The sequence below is a fragment of the Aptenodytes forsteri genome, unplaced genomic scaffold (genome assembly GCF_000699145.1).
Source record: "Aptenodytes forsteri isolate BGI_AS27 unplaced genomic scaffold, ASM69914v1 Scaffold93, whole genome shotgun sequence".
Taxonomy (NCBI): domain Eukaryota; kingdom Metazoa; phylum Chordata; class Aves; order Sphenisciformes; family Spheniscidae; genus Aptenodytes; species Aptenodytes forsteri.
Genome location: NW_008794665.1, coordinates 5,101,509 through 5,116,835, shown reverse-complemented (window position 1 = coordinate 5,116,835; position 15,327 = coordinate 5,101,509). Strand labels below are relative to the sequence as shown.

The 15,327-nt window shown below is 41.8% G+C and overlaps 1 protein-coding gene across 2 annotated transcripts in view; it reads left to right on the top strand.

The window, feature by feature from the left end:
• EMCN (endomucin) overlaps nt 1-15,327 on the top strand; it is a 56,582-nt gene that overhangs the window by 2,850 nt on the left and 38,405 nt on the right. For both annotated transcript variants that reach the window (XM_009273553.1, XM_019470582.1), the window contains exon 2: nt 14,888-14,947. In XM_009273553.1, the coding sequence (XP_009271828.1) occupies nt 14,888-14,947 (60 nt within the window). The remainder of the gene's footprint in view (nt 1-14,887; nt 14,948-15,327) is intronic.

Here is a 15,327-nt window from a genome sequence, read left to right as displayed (position 1 = left end):
GCTCTTAAGTCTGCATTAAGGTGTAATTACTTTTAAAATGTGTAAAGGTGAAGTTTGTTCTTCTAAAATATGAGGGGAGAGGAATTGGCATGTGCTTATAATGTAAGTGCTTAGAGGTTACATCTTCCTGTGCCTTGGCCTTGTAATACAGCATGGCTATGGCTACACGGCATAGCAGATGTCCTCCACAAAATGCTTGTAGCACACCAAAGCTTCCTTCTCACTCAGGCACCCAGGTTTCTTCCTTGCAGAGATTATAGCAGAGAAGAGTAGGGTTGTGCTCCTCTTAGCATCAGTCTGGGTGCGTTCAGGTTATGCACTCAAATGTAGAAGCTGGAACATACTGTCTCGTGTGGTAGATGTACAGTGGGTGGGTTTATTAACGTCTGATTAGTGACCCCTGTTGACAGCTAGCAGTACCTTTCTCCAAGAGTGCTCTTGTCAAAATTGATGGCACTACAAAAAAACAAGGGTGCTTTTCATTTTGGAAAGGTAGGACCAAATCTTGGCATTGAGAGCCTGGTCCAAAGGCCACTGAAGCAATTTGGAGCTGTTCCATTACACTGTGGATCAACCCTAAGTTACGTGCTTCCCGACCCCCTTCCCCATTAAGGGGATGCTGTGGAGCCTGGGACATCACCCCAACCCTACAACACAGCAGATTAATCCCGGCTCCCAGGCTGATAGCTTGAGAAAAGGGCTCCTGTAGTGAGTACATATATTTGCAGCCACCTGAACTCTGCTCTTGTCGATGTTAACTGGAGGAGATGGATAGCCTTTGCCTTTTCCATCTTCTGTGCTCTCAGCTCACAAGCCTTCGAGTCTTTTAAAAAATTCATTTTTAAAATTAAATACAAACTAAACCATTTTGAGCGTTTAAAGCTTTTGAGCATGGTCTCCCCTCATTCTGGGTTATTATTCATGGCTGTGCTCTGGGAGAGACCAGCAAGGCACAGACTGTCACAGTTGGATCGTTGTCTCATCTCTGAAAATTTGAGAAATGTGAATAGGCTTTAGATAACCAGCTGCTTTTTCACACCTTTAGCTTGCTTGAACCCAAACTTTGAATGTCTTGAGAGTTTGCCTGTTGTGAAAAAAAAATGTGTTTTGGGTGTTTGCACCATTCCTAGCAGTTTGCAAGACTAGCTTTCTCAAAGATCAAATTGTAGTGCTGGAGCTTACCGTAGCCTTTAATTGAGTTTTTGTTCCTGTACAGATTTTTTTCATTCTTTCTTCCCCCCCCCCCCCCCCGCTTCTGCTGCAGCATTCCTTTCATTCATTAGAGCGTTCTCATATTGGGCCAGTTTTGCCTAATGGATCTTAAAGGTGTATTTATTACTGGACAGAAGAAAACTGCTTGTTCTAGCCCCAAACCCGAATGCAAGTTTACTGCATTTACTGAGGATGGAAGCAGATGGCTTGATACCTGCTTGATAAGGAGATTATGATTTGCAGCCAAAATAAATAGAAACTGAATTTGAAGGGCAAGTTGCCTGCAGCATTCGGCTCCAAACCTGAGAATACATAATGCCATATAACATGCCCAACAAATGGTTATCTCTTCTGAAAATTTACCAGAATGTTTTCTCTTTTATTTAGCTGCCTCTTTTATCTGGATTAAAACCTAGGGTTCTTGTTAATCTTTACTCCTTTATAAATTAGGAAAAAAGATCTGCTGAGGCTTATGTTTTGGTTTGGGTTTGTGGGTTTTTTCTAAATAGGAAAGGACCTTGAATTTGGTCTCCAATTGTTTATACATCTGAGTCCTGTGTGAAAAACCTGCAAAAATGCAAATTAAAGGTAATCTTTAAGAAACTCTCAACCTAGGGAAGGGAGTATTTTTAACTGGTGCCATTCGGTAGCCAGGCTAACTTCACAGTCTAAAGATGAGTAGGGCCCCACAATAAAATCACATGTGAAAGACATCCTTATTACTTGTGTTCCTCATGAAGGGGGGTGGGGTGTTGTTTGTATTTTTTGCTGAGACAACTCAAGGAAGACCCTTTAATGGTTTTATTTTGCAATTCTGTAAACAGAGAGACAATGTTGGATTTGTGTGTGTAGCAGCTGTTCTTTCCAAATACAAGTCAAGAGTTAAAGACCTGGCTCCCCTAGAAGACAAACATTTACTTTTGGTTTCAGCTAGCACTCTAAAAATAGGTGTCCCAGATTTAAACAGAAGAGTCGAAACCCTGAGTCGCACCATGTCCTGCCATGCAAGCCACTGTTATTGTCCCAGCACCTGAGCTATCAGGTAGCGATACCTTGGCATTCATCTTGTGAAAGTGGATCCAGCCAGACCTACCTGCAATAGAAGTGGTTTGACACCATTTAATATGATGCTATCTCTACGCTGTGCCTTCTGAACCTACCTCCCCATGTAAGAAAGCTGTGCTCTGATAATCACTTGCTGATATAATGGCTCTAAGGGAACAAAATTCAGCAGGTGTGATCTGCTGGGGTATTGTCCCCTTGCAGGAGAGGTAGAAAGGGGGTAGGAAGCCCTCTGAAGCCACCTGCACATGTACAAGAGGCTGGTCTGGAGGGGTCCAAATTAATTCCAAGTCTTTTTTTTTTGTCTCAGCAGCCAGGCTAGACAACGGCCCCTTTCAGGCCAGACTAACTAGCTAATGCTCCAAGGGTTACGTTTCAAACTAGTAACAGGGCAAGGATTTTCTGACTGCTTTTATGTGGAAAGTGGATGCTTGCTTGACTTTGGTACAGGTGAAAATCCTAGCCGATTTATCAATAGAGTATTTTTACAACAATTTTTAATCTCTTTTTTTCCAATGGCACTAACATGCTCCTAGGTGTTAGCTGCATGTTGTAGGTAGCAACGCATCTCAGGCTGCTGAAACCACAGAGCAAGTGGCACATAGTTTTGCATCATATTTATCTGCTGTAACCTTTCTGCCTTATCACTCTAATGAAATTACGCGTTTTGCCGGGACGGGAACACTACACCAGCCTTGCTGTCTGAAGATTTCTACAAGATATGTAATCGTTCTAAAAAGCACATTCAGTTTGTCTTAATGTCATGATTTCTCAGTGTGGTACTTGGTTTGAGGAGTGTCAGTGTAATCAAAACTTTAGGGTTAAATCAATTAAATCCCTGATTATATTAATGAGATGTTTATGTTTCCTGCATATTTCTTCTTTCATAATCTTTAGCAGGAGATTAATATCATATTTGGGCTTGACAAATTTGGCTATTGAGGCAACAACTGTTCAGAATGGCAAAAACTTTGGATTTTAGTTAGTCTGAGGAAAACAGTGCCAGGAGATTTACTTACCTTCCTGGCCAAGGATTCGCATAATTTTCCTCTGTAAAATACCTTACTTATTTGTTGAGGTGCGTTTTCATTGCATGATAATTATTTGAAGTGATCAGAGCCCCATATATTCCTTCATTTTTTCCTAGTTTTCCCACTTCTTTGCATGCTCAACATTGAGTCTAGGCTTTTATTTGAAATACAGTGTTGATAACCTTCAAAATGTTAATGCATGTGGTGCTATCTATCCCAGTGTGAGGACAGTCTGAAATAATCTTTCTTTGACAGACGAATTACCCTCCTCATCTCAGCATGGGTTATATACCACAGCAATATAGATGCTGTAAACATCAGTGTTTGCAAACTCATTCAAAGGCTGTGGAAGCAAAAATATCACCAAACATTGTTAGGTGAAATGGCGAAAAAGTTGAGGATTGCTCTGGCAAGAAATGAGAAGTTCAAATGTTTTCACTCCCAAATTCCCCATGTCACGTCCGGTAGAGAGGGGTGACTTTGGACATGATACGTGGCTAATGGTTCTGCTGCCATTCAAAGTCCCCAAAAGCCAAAATTTGGGCTTTTTTTGCCCAAGAATTACAGACTCTCTGAAACTCCTACCAAGTTGTCCAAACCTCATTTCCCCTTGACTCCTACAGATGGTCGTAAAGGCTGAAGTCTGTGGCATGTCAAAAGAAATGTTTGGGGCCAACACGCAATTCGATTGTAGTTACTAATTTCTGCACAGGACCGTTAAAATCTCCTTCTGAAAACTACTGAATCCTATGGAATTTAACTCTGCTTTGCCACAAAACACATAGATCTTGGAAATTATAGCCAGCACCAAAAGCTGGCTGCCCAGAAAGGCTATTACAGTAGAGCAGCTTTAGGTTCTTTTTAGGAAGGTTTTTTCTTACAAGAGTGGTGTATTAATATATTTGCTGTGGTTCAAAAGGCAGCAAATGTATTTACCAAACTGTTTGGCTTCACTTGCGACAACTTGCTAGAGTAGTTTCCAACATGTAACAAGAGGAAGAACTTATTAAAGATCTATGCCAAATAACCCAATCCCCGAGATGTGCCCATGACAGCAAGGGAAGGACACAGCACAGGTATTAGAGGCAAAAAATCTCCCAGTGTTTTTTTGGTTCTTTGCACGTTTTATCCTGTCTAGTTCAAATGGCTTCAGAGGAATCCATTCTTTCCCTTTGCAAGCCATTCCCTGTGTTAATGGCGTCATGGCTAGTGTATCTCAATGCTGTTGAATTCAGGTGAACTAGTGCACAATTTATCTTATTGGCCTAGTGACACTTTCTTGTAATGCACTGTCTGCTTCCTCCCTAACTGCGTTCACCTTGCATCTCTAAGAACTGGCAGAAAATACTGTTTTCAGGTGCAAAAACTGGAAAATGAGGATTGGTCGTTTACGGAAGAAATGGCCAAGGGAGAAGAAGAGCAGAAGGGTTTGAGTAGGAATGGAACAACTCATTCACAATAGTTGAGGAATGGGGAATAAAATTATGCTAATTGCCAATGAAAGTACAAGTGATGTCTATAGCTGTTCACGAACACGAGATGATCAGCTCCCAGCTCACCATGACTTCCCAGTGCACTGACTGGGACCCAGAGCTTTGACAAGCCTGAGCATCCTGAGTGTGATCCACTTTCTGCTCCACTAGGAAGCTGGTCATCAGCGTGGATGCTGGCACGGCTATCGCAGCAGTTACCACTGCTCTTTGATAGTGTAGGTCCTCAGTGCTGACCCTCTGCTTCAAGTGCTCTCCTAGTAACAACTTTGGTTTTTTAGTTCCTACGTTGGAACATAAAGCATGTGAGAAAAGCATTTCAGTTTCGCATCTGAGCTTAGCAGTTGTATCACATTGAATACTCATGTTATTGTGAATTTCTACCAATCAGCTTTGCAAGATACTCACAGACAAGGAGGTCTTCATCAGCTATATGTGCCAGTTACAGAAATCAGATATTTTCAAAGTATATCCTTCATCCTTGCATATAACATAACTCCAATGAGACTTTACTCCACTTTGGGCTTGCAAAGCTCATTTTGGGGTTTCCCATTGGGATATTCTGTACCATTTAACCTTTGTTCTAGGCAATGTGGAAAAGATGAAGAGGGACTCAGTTGAGCATAGAATTACATTAATTATAGAAGCAATTTACAGTGTTTCCACAGTAGTTTTCTGATGGGAACAGGTTTTTGATGCTCCAGAGGCTTTCAGAGCTTTGTCAGGAACAGAGTGGCATGGGCGGGTGTGGCTGAAATGGGTGTCTAGGCTCATCCGGGATGTGCTAAAAATAAATACATCATAGCAGACACTGCAGTGACCCTTTCCTGAATTATACAATTAGTCACGTTGCTGGAGGTGCATTTGAATCACAAACATAGAGCAGAAGAACTATGATTTTACTAACTGCTGCAGCACGTTGCAAAGAAGAACTACCGATTGACCTGGGCTCAGCTTCCCCTCTGGCTGTTTTATATCTGCCCTACCCAAACACACTCTTTCCTGGGAAACAAAAATAGGCTTGCAAATAGCACGGTAAGGAAAAAGCATTGTAAGCATTACCCGGAGAAGGAGGTAGCTTTCTCTCCGCTTTCTGGGTGGGGGTGACTTACACCAACGCTCCTGTTCTTTCCTGTTGCAGGGGAAGGGGCTCTCCTTTCTTTTTCTTGTTCTACTCAGCAATGCACAATATGTAAAAAGCTCTTTCTTTATAAAACTGCACCCATTAAAGACATTTTCAAATTGATTTAGCATGACTAACATGAGAGGGGTAGCGGTTTGGTTTTGATACTATAAAATAACCCTTAGTAACTCCTACCTTTTATCTTACACATGGACAGACAAATATATCACCATCAAAGGGTGACAATCTGGTGGTTTAAATAGCTTTAAAGGGTCTAATTAAAACCTATTAAATAGGTTTAACAGGTTTAAATAAAGAGATGCGCAGAACTTTGAGCCTTTGTCCAAGGCAGGCTGGAGTGCTGATGAGCATGCTGAGCACATTTATTATTTTATGGAGTGCAAACAATGTGCTCATCCCTCTGTAGTACACAGTAATAAAGATATCCACCAAGCTTTAGGTAGGAGCAGAAAGTGCTCTGACAAATCTTGTGATTAAAAACCCTTGATAGGGAGTCTGCATTTCTTCTGAGTCAACAAAAGAAACCATGAAACTGGCTGGTAAGTGCCCAGATTTCTATGTCCACACGTGCAGAGAGGCAAAGCATGCTGTGCTTGGGTTGTTTCAGATACTCAGTAAAACACGGGAGCGCTCGTCCAACCCTTCTCATTACTGTTTTTGTTGTGGGGGAGCTCTCAACAACCCCATGTTAGCTGAGGCTGGTCCTTGGCAGCTGCTTTTTCAGTATTTCTCTGTGTGGTGGCTCCCTGTGCAGGAGCTGTTTGCTGGGTGCTTTGAGCAGGCTTTGTGGAAACAGCGCTATTTGCTTGGGGAATTAGGAATTCCCAGCAGTTCTCTGCTAGGGCTTGGTGTTGGGTCATGCTAGCCACACGCCTGGGCGAGCAGGAGGAGCACTGGGGCAGTGCTGGCACTAAATCTGTGTTTCCTGCCTTCTGCCCGTTCCCTGCTGGAGAAATTGCGGCAGGTCCCTCCCTTTCCTTCCTCTCCTCAACTCTTGCTGCCGGGTGCCTCCAGCCCACCCGGTTTGCGTTTCCTCTGCAAAGCCCAAGTCCCACATTGCCCCAGTTGCTCCTGCCGTTCCCAGGCCATGCAGGAGCAGCCCTGTCACTATCTCCCTTTCCAGCTACGGGGCTTTGCATTTATGCTTTCCCTTCCCTAATGTCTTCCTCTCTCTCCTGTTTTCAGGTGCTTTTGCTTTCTGCAGGGAGGGCGCTATGCCCTTCTGGCCCAGGAGCTTCTCCTTCCTGCCTTGGTGTCTTCCCCCATGCTCCTGCCCATGTTTCTTCCCAGTCTTTTGTAGCAGGTCATCTCTGTCCCGTGACACCAGCCTGCAAACCAGGACTAGGAGCTACAGTGGAGAAGTAGAAAGTTGAACTTAAATGTAAGATCTCAACATGTAGGATTCATACAGTATGAATACATACAGTTTTCGGTTTGCTGCTGAAGAGAGGTGTGACTGAAAGGAAGGAACAGCTTGGCAAACGGGAGGTGGTTTCCCACCTCCCTAGGCAGCAGGAGTCACAGGCTTCCAGCTGGTTGGCATCAGGCAGCAAAGAACGTGGTCTCTCTCCCTACCTTATGGGTTTTAGCATTGCATGTAGTATCTGACTACATCTCACAGGGGTTCACCTTAAATGTGACCGGTGTAACTTTGTTCAGGGTCCACGTAGTCCTTCCAGTCGCTGTTGTAAGATATTCACAACAGAGAAAATCCTGAGGAGGAAAATGGCTTATATTGCAGAAGGCTGTGTTAAGAACGTTTGCAGAAGTGCAAAAGCATTGTGAGACCAGGCTGGAAAAACACTTTGCAATTTTGACTCATGATGATATTGCAGTGGTGGTGATCCAGCATGGGACTGTTGTTAGGAACGCAGATTTCCTTTCACCAAGTGCTATCGCAGCACGAATAGTTGTGTGCAGATACTATTACAAACACATCTGAATGTATGTGTGAGGCATGCCGTGCCTTGCGTATTGCTTTAGCATACTGAAGAACTATGAAGACATGAAGGTTGTGTATTTTCTTTGAGGTTGCTTCAAATTCATGAAGTTTGCAAATGGCTTTGTTTAATTTAACATCCTTTGCTACACACTGTTATCAGCTCCAGCTGTTCACTGGATTACATCAGAATCTTGATTCCCACTTAAAATCTGGCTCATATGACTATAGAGGAAAGATTTAAAGTTTGAGTCCTTAAGGATTAAATGTACTAGAAAGAGTATTACTTTTATCAAATTCTTTTAGAACACAATATCTGCAGGTTTTTAATATTTTATCATGGTTTGGTTTTTTTTAATTCTTGAATGTTTAATTCATAGATTTAATTCAGAGATCTTGGAGGTTTTGAATAGGAAGAAAGGATTTGATGGTTTTGAACGATACTGTTAAAAGTGCACTTAAGCCTCTTCTAACAGTACATCCCAAATGGAAGTTTTTGTGATCTGGAAGCATGTATGCTTCCTCTAAGATTTTTTGCAGTGTTTGCTGGTTTTCTAAATAATTTGCATAGTATGGGTTAGTCATTTTTAGCCAACCAGCGACTAACCTATGACCAGAATTCAACACTATTGATTTTTGGGAAGTTCCATGTCATGATTTCAGTCTTAACAAAATACTCCAGATGAAATTGAAAGTACTACAGGGACAACTGTTCTTAAGATTTATCGAAACACTGGAGATAAACCCCTCTGCTCTTAGAAACATGCCTGTCTTGAACCTGCAGATTTCCTGGCAATGCATTTCTCTTGGTATTAGGTAGCTCTTATTTGTGCAATTAGAATGTGGGGGGAAAAAAGGCTGTATCTAGTGGAAATAAAATAAGCTGCAGAAATGCAGAGGGAGGACTGAAATAACAGCAGTTATCTAAAATTAATCCCATTCCTTGCTCTGTCCTACATTACAGCTTTCGGCAGTATTTTCAGAGGGTTGATTCTGCACTGAACACATGCTCCAGACAAAGCAAAATATTGAGAAAGCTGAGATCGGTTGCAAATGCAAATGTTGCAGCTTGTATCCATATTATTATTCTGGAAGATCCAAATGATAAAAACTGCAGATGCAGTTGAGATCTTGACCTGCAAGTCTCTCTGTTTCTCGCGTAACTCCATTAATGCTAGAGTGTGGTGCCATTGTGTGTTGCAGTTTGTAGTCCTCTAGAAAATAAGAACATACTGTTACTCCTCTTTTATCAATTGGAAAATGGGACACAGGGAGTGTCTACGTGGCAAAATACATAGACATACGCAAGCTGATCTAAATGAGGCAGATTAAGTACCAGAAGCTCCATCTAAACTAATTAAACTGTATTGTTCTACATAGACATACCAGGGAGGATGGAGTAATCTCTACTCCGCAGTCGTAGCCATTTATCTTATTTGTGATGATATAGCCAGGAGAGCTGTAAACCAGCAAGCTCACACACTATTTATGGTAGCACAGTACTGCAGTGTGGATGCCACAGACATGCAGGAAGTTGGGTAGCTCCTTTGAGAACTGGCCAGCACCGTATCATTACAAACCAGCCATAAACATCGGTGGCAGCTACTTTAAAGCTACTTTATATGTGTCTTGGCAGAATATTATCCTGAAGCTGTGCAGGAAACTGAGCCTGGGTTTCCTAAACACTGCTTATAGCACTCTGCCTTCTCCCCCTTAGCTGGAGGTGCAACCTGGGCCTCCACAAAACATTACTGAGGAGGAAAGCCCAAAAGCACCTAAATGCTAAACCTCACCAGGTAGAAGGCCCATGTAGAAGGCCTATTTCTACATCAGGAATTAAACCTTAAGTTTGATCCCTAAATTAATGTATTCGGGTGCACTTGAGTTCTGTTTGGAGGGCTTGAGTAGGGTTTGAGCAGTGTCCAAAACTTGTTTTTGCTCTCCGCACATGGAAGCGGTGTTTGTACAATGACTAGTTGATGGGAGATGAACTACTCATCTAGGCAAACTGTATTTTTTTTTCTTTGGAGGATGTGGGCCTCTTTACACAAAAATGCATTATGAAAGAAGAAAGAAATTTATCTCAAGGTTTAGGATAGAAGGTCATGAACAAGGAAAGAAAGATGGGTGAGGAGTGAAAACAGAAAGAAGAGAAGTGCGAGAACTACACCGGGCCTGGGGAAAGATCAGATAAGAGAATGAAGAGATGAAGCAGCAATAAATGAAAATGAAAGAGAAAACATAATAGACAACAGAACTCCAAGGTAAGAGTCAACAGGTTGTATACATTGTCAGGCAGCAGCTATTTACTGGGAACTCTGAGAATATCAGCACCAGCTTTTCTCACAAGGACAGCTATAACTTTCTCCAGAAAGGACAAAATGTCAGAAGAAGTGTACAGTCTTCCCACAGATACTGCTGGAGCAGCTGTTACAGGAGGCTTTATCATTGTTGTGGGGGCTGGCAGAATTATCATTTGCTTCCTGGAAAAAGGTCACTATTTATTTCTGATGGTGTGTTTCCATCAGAAAACACTGTTTTCCTGACAGAAAGCAGGAAAGCAACTTTGACTTCTCCATGACTTGTGCATAACTGCAAAGGCCCAGGGTCACACAAACAAACATAATATAACATAATATACAATAAAAAAACGTAACAACTCCACCTGTAGATTCTGCTTTATAGCCTTGAAGCAGGGAATTAACATGTACAGGTTTCCTCAGGACACCTCTTTGGTAATTGCTCCCAGCTATAGCCTTTTGGGTATTGGTCTGGTTTTTGAGTGGGAATATCTTGCATCCTCATCGGGAAGACAGTTAAAACAGTAGCTTCTGGCTGTTATGCCATCAGCTTGACACAGGCACTGAAAAACCTGCAAAGTTTCTAGTCCAAATTTCCCTTGTCCATTACCTCTAGTTTCATCCTCAGGAGATGTAATGAGAAGTTTATTCCTTTGTCTTCGTTGCAGCCCCTCACCTACTTGAGTGCTGCTATCATGCCTTCTATTAATCTTTCCCTTTCTGGGCTAAACAAATGGAATTTTTGCAGTCCTTCCTGAGAGGTCATTTTTTTCTAGACTCCTGATGATTTTTATGGTTCTCCAGTAAGCCCCGCTCCAGGCATCTACAACCATCTCAACACCCTTCTGAAGCTGGACCAAGTACTTCAGCTGTGGCCTCACCAGTGCTCATCTGAATGGAGGGATTTTAATATGAACATATGCTCCTGTCTACCTAGTGCAAGGTCAAGTGAAAAAATGTCAAATAGGCCATTTCACTCACTATTTCTGTAGAAGTAGTGACTTTTCCATAAAAATAATTTCTTTTCAAAATCAGATATTGAAGGCAAAACAGACAGCATTTAAATTCAGTAGTTCATGTAATGAATATGATCAATATATATTTTGAACAATCTATTTATCTTTAAAAATGTTTTTGTTTTGACTTTTTGGCATTCACTTTTGTATGAGCTGTTTCATGTGGTGTTTTGAACTTAGTGGTTTGTGCCCTGCAGTATCCTGTAGTGCATAAACAGAACTACTGATGTAGTATCACGCAGTCATTTCTGCTTTTTTTCTGTCTTGATTATAGCAATGACAGGCACCTAATTAATACAAGGTCAAAACCCACTTATCTTAGTCTTCTCAGTGTAAAGGTAAAAATAATGAGTGAGAGAGAGGGAAGAAATGATAAGAGCTCCAAGCTCAGACCTTGGAGACTGAAGCCTACATCAAAAGCTGCAGTTTGAGGACAACTGTGGCTGTTGGTCAGCCCTGGCTGAATTCAGGGACTCCCTCTGAATTTTAAAAAAGAAAGTAAGTTCAGTGTTTCAGTTCGTTCATTTCGAAATCATGTCTGAAGACCAGATACAAACGATTTCATCATTGCTTTAATTTTAGAACAAATGTACCATTTAAATCCAAGCCAGAAAGAACAATAAAGGGAAATTCTGTGAACCTGGAAGAAAAAAAAAAACAAAAAACCAAAACAGTTTCTCTTTTTTAATTTTGGCCTTGTGGCCATGGGTCAAATGTTTTTCGAGCTCTTCTTAATTCCTTCTTATTTTTCCCTGCCACCCTTATTGTCTTACTGTCTCTGGGCCTTCCTGCCCTTCCCCTCTCATCTTCTTCCTGTCCTGTTATCTTTCTCTCAGTTCTGATTTCTTCTCACCTTGTTATCTAGACATGGTTTTTTTTTCTTTTTGGATCTTACCACCACCACCATCATCCCTTTATTCAGCTCAGTGTCACATCTGAGCACCTTTTAGCTCTGCGCGTGTTCTCCAGACACAAGGGTGCTACATCACAGGTCACCTACGTGCTTTTGGCTGAGTTTATTGCCAGGAAGCACAGCAAATGGGAGAGGTTTGTGTGTGGGAGCAGTTGCCAAGTAGATTTTGGCTATTCCCACATCAGAGTACATCGAGGTGCTCTCGTATCAAAGGGATCACTGCATCTAAATTTGCCAAAACCATGCAATTGTAACTCAATTGGTTGTCTGTCATCTGAGGCTGCAGCCAACCTGACATGAGCAGAAAAATTAATCTTTCTGTCTCTCACTTTGTCTAGCAACAGTCTCTAATGGGCCAAAGTTCTTTTCTCAATCATTTTTGATCCCTGGCTTTTATACCTCATAGGATTCTCGTTAGTCAGAACTTAACATTGCAGATAAAAGCATAATAAGCCACCAGTTCTATCGCTTCTTTTAATCAATCAATTCCCCCAAAAATCCTGGCTAGTGTTAAGCATTTTTGCATGTTGCTTTCAACTTGTTTTTAAAGTATACTTAATTATCCACCATTTTAAGAAAGCAATTAATTCATAAAACTCCGCTTTATTCTACTCTGCTAATCAAATTTACCTTACTTTATCTCTAGCCTGTGATAAAATCAGCAAATTGTGAATCATAACAAAACTGTGACTTAAATTCTCAATTTTTTTAGTTTTGAGGAAATCTTGGCCTATCAACATAATTATTAAATGGAATGCCTTTAAAGGATGAATAATCTAAGTATTGCAATGAGCTTTCCACAAAGTCATGCTGAGTTAAGGGAAGAGTTAGGGAATGAGCTAATTGGCCAGCTAGTGCATTTAGCTGGTGTTACAGACACAGTAGTTACTGAGAGATGTTATAACAAACCATATGAAATGTAGGCACTGTTGAAAAAACATTCTGTTTTAGTGCTGTGGCCTCATGGCGTGGGGATTTACAGGAGCTTTGTCAGCAGCTCGTAATGAGAATGAAGACATGGAAAAATGCTTGTTGTTTAGGGAAACAAGATTGCTTTTTGGTCTATTGGGATAAAATTTGTTTTCAAAGTACTTCAAGAGTGAGTTATGAAGCATTATTCTGACTGGGTAACTAAATGGCAGGAAAAAACAGTATTTTAAATGCACTGAGCAAAGGGCTGTGCATAGCCTGACTGTATTCATGTGTCCTGGGGAGTAGGGCTGGGGCAGCAGCAGGCCCATAGGGAACTGATTTAATTTGATATGGGATATACCCATATCAAACTGGGCTAGCACGTGCTGTGACGAGGCATTGTGAAGGCAGCAGCATACCTAGAAGAGACGCCCAAGAGAGTGGGGCTCACTAGGAAGGGGCAACAACCCAGCTGAGGCCCATTAGAAATGCGCAGGTGCCAAGAGGGCCAATAACACCTTACACTGCTTGAAGAGGAGTTGTAAGGGCTTATCTGACTAGGCCTTAATATGAGCCTGCAGAGTTCTTGCAGCTGTATTTTTTTTTTTCCCAGGTTAGATCTGTGACTCTGGCAGGCCTCGGGTGGTGCTCGTGAAATGTTAATCGGAGCACAGCACACTGAGCAAAGGGAACAAAGCTGACTGTTCTGCCCTGTAGCCAAAAAAAAGAGAGAATGCCAGCAGATGAATGGAGTCACACAAGAATAGTGACATGCTGTCCTGACTCAGTTTTGTGATGTCTATATTACAGCATGCTAATGCAGCGTGACAGGATGTCACGCTCCAAACCTGAAAGCACTGGGGGATTAGTCTGTGCCATTTTGCTCTCCCATTCAGTTGCAGAGCTGATCTCTTCCCCCCCCAAATGTACCCATCCTTGTCTCACAGCGGTGTAAAATGGTTGTGAAATGCCACTGTTTCTGACTCAGTGTAGTTTTTTCATCCCCTTCATCACCCCCTTAACTTCTTTTAGTAGAAAAATATGGACACCCCAGAAATAAGACTGAAAATCTTATTTGAAGCCAAAACTCTAGTTGAGTTATGCCGTTACTACTTTTCAGCACAGCCAGAAGAGATAGAAATTATTTTGCTTTTTGTTAGGTGGGGGGATTTTTTGGCCAGTTTGTTTGTTTTGTAATATTGGAGACTTTCACCTACTAACTTGACCTAGGATTTTTAAGACTGGTGTCATTTACTGCAGTAAACTCCCAACAGCTGGAGCACTGCCTTGAGGGCAGTGGGGAGTCAGTCATTACTCAACTTGTTGCTTTCCAAGCCATGTTCTGTGAATTCTCCTCTTCCCCTCACATATAGGGATCAAGGTGATGCTGAAAACCCCTCCTGAAGTGCTTGTACTAGCCAGGGAGCTAGTACAATTTTGTTCGTCCAAGGCAGGAGAATGGGTGCTTACTCCTGTGGCCAGTTATTTAGTTAATCCTCCACCCTGAACACCCAGAGCAATTGTGGCTGTAGTCAAGGAGAGGAGGAGCTAGCAAAAAACCTTTAATTGCTCCAGGTTTTTTTCCAAACTAGAGACACTAATACCTGTTGGAAAACAACCCGCAGTCCAAGGGTCAAGGCCGTAGCAGATGCTCCCCATTACAGCAGTGAGGGTAGAGCTAAGAGAGTTAGGATACAGCTTGAAAAGTTTGCTAGCAGAGTTGTATGATTTGGTTGCTTCTGCTAATAGGCTTCTGAACTTGATTTTCCAGGAAGGTCCTTGCTGCTCTCTGCCTTATATGCCTATGTAGCACTAAATAGATCTGGAAGGTGGCTGAAGTAATATGATTCTTTCTGTGTTTATTTCAGAAGATGGTATTCCAACCAGTAACATCAGTGCAACCGTTTCTGCATCAACATCAAAACCTGGTAAGAGTTCAAATTCACTGTTATCTGGTATTCTGAAGCTCCCATTGCCTTTTTAGCTTTCAGCTTTTCCAACTTCTAGGAGAAATTAGGTGAATCATTTCATGTAAGGTGATTGTAGAGCAATGTATTTCCCTGGGCCTCTTACAAAAGCCTGTTGAGAAGAAAGGATTGAGGGACCTTAGTAAGGAGAGGGTTAATTTGAGCAGGCTGCATTTTTTTGTTTCAGGTGAAAAAGGCTGAAATTCTCTGAGTTCCTATGCTCTCAAGGAGTGGTTCAAGTGTGATCAGATATTAAAAAAATTAGCTAAGACTTATAGTTCAAGAGGTCATCAGACTGAGATAATTTGGGACTGAAATTCTCTGAGTTCCTATGCTCTCAA